Source organism: Periplaneta americana, chromosome 5, assembly GCF_040183065.1.
Source record: "Periplaneta americana isolate PAMFEO1 chromosome 5, P.americana_PAMFEO1_priV1, whole genome shotgun sequence".
NCBI lineage: Eukaryota > Metazoa > Arthropoda > Insecta > Blattodea > Blattidae > Periplaneta > Periplaneta americana.
The window spans coordinates 91,467,474-91,479,477 of record NC_091121.1 but is presented as its reverse complement, the minus strand read 5'-3'; the positions used below and the strand labels follow the sequence as shown (position 1 = coordinate 91,479,477).

Below are 12,004 nucleotides of genomic sequence, written 5' to 3'. Positions count from 1 at the left end.
TAGGCTATTTATAATTGACTTCTATACAGTGCAGTTGAGTTTATTTCTTGGCACTGCAATACACATGAGAACAGAACATTTTCAGTAACGATAAGTAGGCCTATATTATAGTCCGGGTCAGCTTACTTAATAATCTAAGGGTGAAACCTATCATTTTCCCTCCATTATTGCATAAGCTAGTGGATTATGGTGATTTTCTAGTTTGCAGGTTGAATTTTCTTTTGTCAACTTCATTTTGAATTTCGGTACTGAGAAATACTACAACTAGTAGTGATTTTATAACTGTTATGTTGGTAGCAGTGACACAAGTTGTCAGTAGTTTAAATTCTGAAAATTGAAATTGTTCTAGATTTCTGAGCCCATTACTGGAAGCTAGTGAAATTTGAACATATTAATAATTAATTAAATCAGTATTAATATTAATACATAATAATTATTGTATGTGTTACTTTGTGTTGTGGTTACAATTTCAAGATTAGAGTCAGGTAGGCTAAGTGTAAATAAATATAATATATTTCGTGTGATACGTGCCCTTGAGTAATCGATAGAAATACCATTTCACATTTTAATTAATTTCTTTCGTGTTTAGACTTTTATTACAATAATGGAGTAAATATTCTAAAGCACACATTTCAAAGTGAGTTGAGTTTTTGGAATTCATACTAATCATTTCAAGTGATCAAACAAAATACATTTTTAGGTTAGGTCTCGTGATTCGTAAACTGTTTAATCAAAGTAATGAATTTCATGTTGTCAGACAAAATACATTTTAATATTAGATCATACACTAATCTACTAACTACTAACATAATGTGCGAGAGGTCCAGAAGAAAAATATACTCTTTCACAAATTATTTGAATCTTTTAGAAAACACATCCACGACATAAAGTTGAGATGTGGTAAATAAGCAAGACATGGTTATTGTTAATACTATATTCTTATTCTTCTTCTTCTTATTATTATTATTATTATTATTATTATTATTATTATTATTATTATTATTATTATTATTATTATTATTATTATTATTGTATATGGCATTGTGTAATTTTACCCTCTTTTAGTGATATCTAGTATTAGTTGGCACCACTGAAGAGACGGCCAAATTAGTATTTTAGGAATTACTCTTACGTGATCCTCAGTATACAGTAGTGACAGTTCCATTACTTATTACGTATAAGGTAAGGCAATAAATTATACCTGTCGCGAGATATTTTATTATTTCCGAAAGCTGATGCGCTGAATCACCGCTAAGCGGATTGTCACTTGCTCATGTCACTTTGTCAACTGTTTTTAAGCGTACACGCGTTATTTTAAAACATGTTGAACAAAGTAATACTAAGGGCTTTACATATACAATCAAATTTAAATAAATTATTGAAGCAATAACGGAATATTAGATTGAAATAATATACCCACTCAGTCACATTCCATAGGGATTACAACCACTGACCATAATATTGATGTGATGTGAGAATACATTTATTAATTACAAAGCTGTAACTAATTCCAAGACAGAAAAGTATGCGAAAATCAGATTGAAGTAACCGTAAGCTTTTAAGAATTACTTTATCTGTAACGAAAATTATTAAACTCAATATTCATCTTTGCAGCTATTTCGATGAGTTCAAGCTGTGCTCTGCAGCTCTTCATGTTCGCGTGTGTGAGCCCAAAGGAGACGGCATTTCCAGCTTGCAGCACTTGCTGGATAGTATCGTACTTCGAGCCAGGTAAGACTGACAAACTACAAGCCATAAAATTTCAAAATGAGATATTATCTGTTGCACCAATGTTTCACAATTTTTAAATTAAAAATTCTAGCTAAGATAAGATCTGTTCAATCCAACAACATCAACAATAAAAACTTCGATATGTTCACTGCACATGTACAAATATCTTAAGAATGCCATCAAATTGAGAGGTCATCGATCGGTTACACCGATGTTGTCAGCTGTTAATTTTCTAATATCTCGTTAAAATAAAAATTGTTTAATTCGTAAGCATTATTGAAGAGAAGTTCGTCACTTTGACTATTGATTTACACAGTAAAAAGACGAGTCAACAGGTGAGTTACAAATCGAAGTACCGACTACAGTTTTGAATGATGTGCTTGAAGCTATCACTGTTAGATGACAGTCTTATCCAGATTTCGAGGTGGTCTTTGTGTGCATAAGCGAAACAAATTAGTAGCAGTTACAAAATGGCAGCACTTCTTCATGAGTGTACAATTGGCTGCGTTCAGCTGGGACAGCACTAATTCAGCTATTCGTTTTTGCTGAGTTACAGCAGCAGGCTGTGAGTTGCTGAACGACCAGATTGCAAAATGTTCGCTGTTTTTATAAAGAAACGTGCCATTGTTCGGCTACTCCAGAATATACGACACCATTGGTTGTTGCCTACCTCCTCCACTTTGGCTGGCTTGCGCTATTTCAGCGCTGTCGGTCAGCAAGGCGTTCAATGCTGTCTCTATTTCAGCGCTACCTCAGCGCTGTCCCTGCTGAACGCAGACATTGTCGAGCAACTCTCCGTTGTGCGTTAAACTATTAATAATCAATGGATAGCAAGAAGGACATATTAACTGCTGCTTTGCGCTGCATTTTACATAATTTTTATTTAAAACCTCATTACCCAATTTTGACTTACACCACTTCTGCTCTGAACGGCTCAAATGAGGATCACAAAGAAATTCTGACCGTACATGTTGAGCATTGCCTGTCGCATAAAACTGTCTACAATTAAAGGGGTGAACTGGCCTAAGTCCAAATGACATGTTATGAGAAAAATGATAAAAACTGATCAAATAAATTTGACTCTCTCCTATTTGTTTGAAAAAACATAAGGCGACAGTAATTCAAGACTTAGGAGGATCTGTTAAATAAACCTACATGGATTATACAGGGTGATTCAGAAATACTTTGACAAACTTTGGGGGGGGGCATGTTCATATGAACATATGTCCGAAAATCCTTAGTTTTTTAGTTAGTAATGAAAGAAGATAATGAAACATCTGTTAGATATTGTCAGCTTGGTAGCAAGTGTTGCAACTTTAATCAATTCAGAATCTCATAACAATGAAAGTTTACGTTTAACGCGTTTCGAAGTGCAATCCAACAACTTAACCTAAGGGGAGGCAGAGGTGAATATTTCAAAATCCACAAAATTTATCCGATTTGTTTGAAATTGATCATGGATACTAAGTATGTTATTAGTAATGGACATACCAAGTTTTAACTTTCTAAGTACAATAGTTCTGTAAATATTAATAATTTTATTAAACTTTATATCGTTTGATATAAAATGCTCCATGCACCATATTGTAAGAAATTTTCAATATTTCTTTTTATTTATATGTTCAGAGAAGATATATAAATAATGATAACTATTAGTTTATTATGGGAATAATATAGTAATACAGTTATCTTGGTTTTAAATTCATACTTTTAAAGGGTACAAAATCAAAAACTAACATCGGAATATGAAAATATAGTGTATAAAGATAATAAAAAACAAATTTTCATTGTTTCTTCAGTTTTGTTCAAAATTTCACCTCTGCCTCCCCTTAAGTTTGTAACCGATAATAATATTCATTTTGTTAGATAATCTAAAGATGTTATCAATACAAGTCTGCTGATGCACCCATTTTGATCCTAGATGGCTATGTGTTGCCAAGGAGTCCATGATCCGACGAGGGCATGCATGTGTGGAAGCAAAAGGAGAACATTTTGAACATTTGTTATATACGGATTTTCGGATATAGGCTATGTTTATATGAAGTTTTTTTCTTGTTTTTGTGTGAGGGACACACCCCCAAGGTTTGTTAAAGTATTTCTGAAACATTCTGTATAGGCTTGAAAATGATAAATTAAAACGTGAATAAAGCAAGTTAAAATATTAAAAAAAGGACTTAGGACACTTTGAAATTCATCTCTTCAATTGAGTGCAGAAATTCTCTCAAGGATCGACAAGTAAAGAACGCCTAGTCGGCCGACCAGTAAGATTGTTACGTAGGCAAATGTGCGACAGATTGGCGACTTGATCAAAGCAGACAGAATGACGGGGTCGATATGATAGTCCGAATAGTCACAGGTGATGATTCTTTTGTGCATCATTACCAGCACGAGGCAAGGAGTGTATCATTTCTTGAATCAAATCGCAATCAATAATATTAATGTTTAAATTATCACTTTGAAGATATGTGATGCAGGTTTATCATTACTAGAAAATATTTTTTTAACAATTTATTGATCGATCAGCGCATTTAGCGCTATACAGATCATTTCTAAAAAATATAAATTAGAAAATAATGGTCACTCTTCTTTGATAATAAATTATGTATACCACAGAATCAAAATAATATCTTACTTACTTACTTACTGGCTTTTAAGGAACCCCGAGGTTCATTGCCGCCATCACATAAGCGCGCCATTGGTCCCTATCCTGAGCAAGATTAATCCATTCTCTATCATAATATCCCACCTCCCTCAAATCCATTTTAATATTATCCTCCCATCTACGTTTCGGCCTTCCCAAAGGTCTTTTTCCCTCCGGCCTCCCAACTAACATTCTATATGCATTTCTGGATTCGCCCATACGTGCTACATGCCCTGCCCATCTTAAATGTCTGGATTTTATGTTCCTAATTATGTCAGGTGAAGAATACAATGCGTGCAGTTCTGTGTTGTGTAACTTTCTCCATTCTCCTGTAACTTCATCCCTCTTAGCTCCCCAAATATTTTCCTAAGCACCTTATTCTCAAACACCCTTAACTTATGTTCCTCTCTCAAAGTGAGAGTCCAAGTTCCACAACCATAAAGAACAACCGGTAATATAACTCTTTTATAAATTCTAACTTTCAGATTTTTTGACAGCAGGCTGGATGATAAAAGCTTCTCAACCGAATAATAACACGCATTTCCCATATTTATTCTGTGTTTAATTTCCTCCCGAATATCATTTATATTTGTTACTGTTGCTCCAAGGTATTTGAACTTCTCCACCTCTTTAAAAGATAAATTTCCAATTTTTATATTTCCATTTCGTACAATATATCTTTCTATTATAAAACTACTTAATGAAATTCTCTACTTTCTTTTGCTATATTAAAGATTCCCAAATGCATCGTAGTAGCCTACGTCACAGATTTTACGGTAATCAACTCTCACGGACAGGAGCTCTCCGATCAGTCTTCGGTTGTCAAGAAGGCAGCAGGGAAAGGATGCGCTCGAGCGCATGCACTTGACACTTTATAGTCGATCGGTTGAAACATCTGCTCGGTCGATCGCGAGCGCCCGAGGTTGTACTACAATAATTACATTACCTCTTAATGCCTAATATCCAAAACAGCCTACGTAAAAAGGTTACAGAACGAAAAGCAGGAAGTATTTGAATATTTAAACAAGGAAACACAATTTTTGTAATAGGACTAAAAGAAGAAAGTAGAAATAAATATATTCTAAACTACGATTTTATAATAATTAGTTACTAACCTATGATGTTGTCTCCCGTGGTAGTAGAGTGGTCAGATATCCAGCTTGTCACGCAAGCGGTCCGAGTTTGAGTCTCGGTCATGTCTGGGATTTTTATTGAAACATCCATAGTTACACTTGTGGCGGACAAGGTTGCAGTTAGGGTTTTTCTCGGGTTTCTTTCGTTTCACCATATTAGCAATGTACATAATTTCGTCAACAGTTCTTTTTTTCGTTATCATTCCACAGTATTCCCCGAACGCCGGCTGGCGACACGCGGAGGAACCTGGGTACACAGCGAATTTTTTTTTCTCTTGTACGAAGGACAGACCCGAAGGCTTGCACTGCATCCTGAGGCTTATTGTACTTACCACTCCTATTCTGTGAATGATTGGGCAGCCGAACGATCGCGCTTTTGTACAAGTACAGCACACCGCACCGTGAACTGAACCTGGGCTATTGTGTGGATGATGATGATGATGATGATGATGATGATGATGATGATGTGAATTAATGATGGCGAAATGAGTCCGAGGTCCAAAGCCGAAAGTTACCGAGCAATTCTCCTTCAATTGGTTGAGAGAAAATCCCGGAAAGAACACCAACAAGGCAACTTGTCTCTACCAGGATTTGAACACGGGCTCATTTCACTGTCAGGCGTGCTAACCGTTACTCCACAGCGGTGGACCGCAGCGAACCTTAATGTAGACAAACAGTGTGAGTTTGAGAATGCACCTAGCTTGAGGGTTAGCACAAGATTTTTGAAAAGCTGCAATACTGGGTCATAGCGCTCAACTCCCGAAAATTCCACTCCATTCCATTCCAACCTACGATGTTTCACTTTGCCAGACCCACCACTGGCGCGCAAGCTTCCAATAATATGTAGGCCTAGTCATGAAACGTAAAGACCCTCCGTATCATTTTAGGAATTATTTAAGTTTCTGACAATGTATACTTATAATCTGGATTTGTTGGACTTCACTCTTGAAACCCTATAAGCTGTTTCATATTCAGTGGTTAATAGAAGAGAAAAATTCTTTCCGGTGCCGGGAATCGAACCCGAGTCTTTAGTTCTATGGACCAAGTGCCCTAACCACTGAGCTACTCTGAAATTCAATCCACAACGCCGGATAGAATCCCTCTCCTCTAGTGTTTTTCCCTTTGTGGCCTGACTTCAAGTTCGACAGATATTTTAGCATATATTAAGTCAACTGCCATTATGCAAGGAGTGCACTCAATTGAGTGACTTGGTTGCCTAGATTCCACAGTATTATGCACTGTTGGGCGAAGAATCCATGTAAAGATGAATTTTTGGTCCTACAGAATGGTAACAAATATATTCTGTAGGACCAAAAATTCATTTTTACGTAGATTTATGTTTGATTTTCACTAAACTATTGCGTTTTCACTTTTCAATTTACTCCTGCATAGAAGACAGACGAGACGTAATGGAATCTAACCATCTATTACGAAAATTAACACAGTGCAGCTTCAATGTGTGATTTCTCTTTTATTTAGTTGCACTGGGTGTATGCGACTTGGAAATTGGACCTGGAATTGTAGAGTGGCAAGCGGAAGGAGAATGAATGTCTCTCAATTAGAGTGGCAGCAGCTTGTGAGGCGCTGTGTTGTCCGCGGGCTGACAAATACGCGTGTCGTGTAAGTGCGCTGCTTCCAGGTGTCGCGCTCTAACTTAATGATCTGCCACCGCACAAAATTAATGGAATTACAGGCTAAGTATTTCCCAAACTAGCCACCAAATTTAACATTGTCGCTTGTCTTACACACCTTCATGTGCGGAAGTTGCAAAAAAGCAAAACTCGTTGTTTTGTAACCTCTAAAATTACTTCAGCCGAATTAAATTGGACTTGGTGCTCTAATTAAAATTCTTTCATCTATAAACAGTAAACATGTACGGAGCTGTACTCCGACGCCCAGACGTCGACGCCGACAAAAAGTAATTTCAGAGTATTTTGAGGAAAATTAACTTTAGGAAGATACAATCTTCAGAATATTGGTTTTTGGAGCTCTAGAAAATTATCACAGACTTAAAGCATACTTCTTGCAATACAGGGTGATTCACGAGAATTTACCATCCTTTACGGAGCTTATTTCTGAAGACATTTTGAGCGAAAAATTCCATATAAACATAGTTTCTATTCTCAATATTTTCAGAGTTACACTAATTTAAAGTTGTTTGTAAAATACGTTTTTTCTTTAGTTTGAAGGTAAAAGAATAATACAAATAGAGAATGAATCATTCAGAAGTATAATTTCTTTAATTGGCAAGTATTATGAAGCTAAAAATGTGCTGTGAACTCCTTAGTTGCTTCGTACAGACATCTTTTTCTATTTTTAACTAGAAAATTACATTATTGTTACGCACTTATCACAACAATTGTTACAAATTACACCACTTCCACCGACTTAATTATTTGCAGTTCAATTTTGCATCCTAATTTACAGTCTTGGAGAGTTTACAACACATTTTAAAAAAATGTCGCCGTCCGCTTGAGTACACTTGGCCGCACGCTTGTGAACGGCACTCGTCGCGCTACGTAACTGCATACGCCTATCTTTGATTTCCGTAGAGCTCGTGCTGGCTGCTGACTCCACGCTGACCAAGATCACGCGTTCACAGCAATGCGTTCTAATAACGAAACGTAACTCTGTAAATATTGAGAATAGGACCCATGTTTATATGACATTTCTTTCTCAGAATGTCTTCGGAAATAAGCTCAGTAAAGGACGGTAATGCCTCGTGAATCACCCTGTATGTTTTACGAATTTCGTAATAATTAATTTTATCACGTTTCCAGTAATTTTTCTGTTTATATATCTTCTTAAATTTCATTCAGAATACATAGACTAGGCATGCGTATAAGGGAGGGGAGGTAAATATAATCCAGTTCACTCTTTCCACAGTATTTCGACGTGTTTACATCGGCTTCTCTTCCACTTAGGGATGTACAGAACTAATGCGGCATGCCATTACATTAAACTTTTAAAAGCAAGTTAAATATATAATATAGGCATTCATATGGTCACAATATAGGCTTATAATCACTTACAATCTTTAAATCGCCTATACTATTTGGTCAGGATGAGTCTGTCTATTTTAGGGTGAATATTATTACTACATAAACATAAAGCAGTTACGAGATGATAGACTGTTAGACGTGTACACGCAATATTTTTCATCAGGTTCATTTTAGAAAAAAAAAGTTCGAACGCATGCGTGGCTTCGAAGATTGGCAGCATCTCAACTGCGTAGTTACGAAGTTAGACTTTTCATTAGGTAATAATCCAGACAGTTCTTTGCTGGTTTTACCTGACGTTCGAAAAAGACGTTTCTCTATGACTCGCCTATCTGTTTGAAATGCGATATTGATCGGACTGCATTTTTAACTGGTAGCAATTGTGGGATGGCTTTTCCATTAGCAAATTATTCTTGTAGATTCTTGAAAACTTTCTCACTATTTCAACGTGCACAAAAATTACATCAAAATAACACATTTCATTATTGTATGTAACAACGATTTTATTCTATATACCATAATTTAATATCAGCCCAAAAGTTATCTTAATAGGCCTATATGGAACTTACGGATTTTCAAATATAATTTGTAAAATCTTACCTATAACTTTATCTTCGTCAAAATCCTTCTTGTGTTCAAGATCGAAGTGCCGTATAATACTCGTATTATTATGGTTTATTTAAATCCCACAGATGTTGATAAAGCGTCGTAAAATAACCTACTTAAAAATTATTTAAATCTGAAGTGAACAGTTTAAGCATTGAATTATACCATTATTCGTAATAACAAAATAGACTTGTTACCATGTTTCTTGGAAATTACAGCCAAACCTGCAGTTTATTCTACATATTCCATCACACTAGACCCCCTGATTTAGAACGCTATGGTACAGAGTTCAACCTCTGCTTACTGTACATACAGGCAGACAGGTAGAATATTCGAGGGAGAAATAAGGGATGGTGTATACAGTGCCCGTGCGGGAACATAATGCCCATTCCTGGCATAGACTTACAGGTTATAAATCAAAAGTTTTCCTACCATCGAAAAAAAAAAAAACAAATAAACTTCCGTTTTGAAGATTGCACACAATATACATTTTTCTAATTGAGGTTCTGGATGCAATAAGAGCTTAAGTTTGAAACCTATGTTATGAGAAAAACGATGTCAAAGTTTTGGAACAATGTAGAAATTTCATTAGTACCTATAGGCCTATTCGTATTTGTTTTGTATAATATTTTAGACTGTATAAATTATTCAATTCCAATATCTACAGTATATATATAATTTGAACTGGTAATGGAAATTACGGGAAAACGGCTGAACGGATTTTAATAAATCACCCCTCATTTTGAAGCTTGGAACCCAAAGTTTTTCGGAAAAATAGTAGTTTTCAGTGAAATGTCAATTTTCCTACATCATTTTCCTTTTTTCCAAAATCCATCTTTCGTCAGTGTTGAGAACTAATTAATTGCATTCACGGCCGACTTGATGTTCGCATCCTTAAGCGAAGCGAGCATCAAGTCGACCGTGTTGCATTTCAGGATAAAACAAAACACACACTACAATAAACAAGGCTATTACACGAAGGCCATGACCTACAGGATAGCTGACATAATTATAGTTCAGATGGGTCAGATTCTTTCCCATCATAATGCCAATATGTCGATCTTTATTTGTGCAATTTTTTTATAACATATGAAAAATAATTTACAGGTCTGATTCTCTGGTCTGTAGTTTTCCGAGTACAGCTGTGCATTGGATATTAAGAACTACAAAACTCAAGAATGTTTGATGACGTTATTACCATTAAAAATGAAACATTATTATAGTTAATGCAACACATAATGCTATACTGATGATATGAAAGTGAAACTTTTTGGGGTTTTATGTAAGTAGACGCAGAGAAAGAATATTTTATATTAGATCTTCATTTCTATAATTAAGAGTAACGGCTATATATATATATATATATATATATATATATATATATATATATATATATATGTGTGTGTGTGTGTGTGTGTGTGTGTGTGTGTGTGTTTCTAAAAACTATAAAACCTACGTAAGGTAACAAAAATGACATACTTTTATAGTTATTAATCAAGTGGTGTGGGTCTTTTTCATATATTTAATGGCGATGTGATATATATATATATATATATATATATATTTATATGTCTGATTCAGTAATTTTCCTTGGTAGTAAATGAGTCATGATTTCTATTTTAGCTGCGTCTTTAAACTACATCAAAATTAATTTCATATTTCTTTGGTTTAATCGATTAGATTATTTGTGATCGCTGCCAAGCAAATTTTGTTGTAGGGAAAATAGAAGGCCATTTCACTTCTTGCTACCGTGATGAGTAAGTTTATTTCCCGTAACCAGCAACGAATGAAACACTGAAACTGCTAACGATTTAAGATGGACAATTTTATTTAGGGCGCATATAAGATTCTACAACACTGTCATATCATTCGTCTCTTTTTCCGCATCTCAGCAATAGATTCCTCACAACACCCTATATTACAGGAAATATACGGGATAACATTCATTGTTACACAAATTAACCCAGCAGTATTTGGTAGAGCAGTATTGTCTGGAAGAAGCGCAAAAAATTACAATTCATAAGAAAAGACCAAAAGGTATTACTTATTGATAAAATAAGAGGCCTACAAGATTTTGTAGTCTCTTGATCACCTCAGCAAGATCTCTTAGTGGGAAAAAGTGATTCTGCCCTCTACATTTCAGGGTAGTTCACGAAACATGCAGCGTCTATACCAAGATGCTAAGTCTTTTGTTCAAAGCATGACAAACCTTACTTTTTTTTAACTCTCACCTACAATCCGCAATGACCCGAAATAGCTACTGCATTACTCCAATATGAAAAACTCTCTGATCGTCCTGACATTGTTACTTGCGATTTCGCATTGAAACTCAAGAACTGAAGACGGATAGGTTCAAGGAAAAGTATTTGGCATAAAAAAACATTCAGAGGGAGTATGTTTCACTATTATGGAAGCAAATAACTTTCAAAATGTCTGGTATTCTTCATTGAAAATAAATCTGAACAATTTTTATTTGAAATTCTTATGGACTTAGTTTGCAGTATTTGCTGCACAAGCCACTAGTCAGTTACAATTTAAACGCAACTCACTTTTAAATATTTTTAAATAAAATATGGACAACTTTGCACCCCTATCCCGCTTTCGTTGCGCACTAATAGGGGAAGAAAGTTAATTCGCGCGCAGAGCAATCCACCCGCCGAGTGCTTTAGCCCGTACGGACTTGAATATGCACCGCTGTCTTACAGTGTCGCTTGGAATGCCATCTTTGAGGGTGTGGTCAGTAACATATCTCAGGAACTTCATCTCTGCCGTCTTTAATCATGGCCAAGTTTTCTGCTCCATATGCTGTCACCGGAACTGGCATGGCTTTTTTGCTGTTTCTGCTCTAGTCTCATTTCGTAATGTTCCTGTAATGGTGTCACACATGTTTTAGA

General features: G+C 35.5%; 1 protein-coding gene across 1 annotated transcript in view; it reads left to right on the top strand.

The window, feature by feature from the left end:
* The window catches only part of LOC138700427 (relaxin receptor 1-like), a 217,732-nt gene that overhangs the window by 168,019 nt on the left and 37,709 nt on the right, over window positions 1-12,004 (top strand). The window contains exon 13 of the mRNA XM_069827044.1: window positions 1,615-1,731. Coding sequence (XP_069683145.1) covers window positions 1,615-1,731 — 117 coding nt within the window. The remainder of the gene's footprint in view (window positions 1-1,614; window positions 1,732-12,004) is intronic.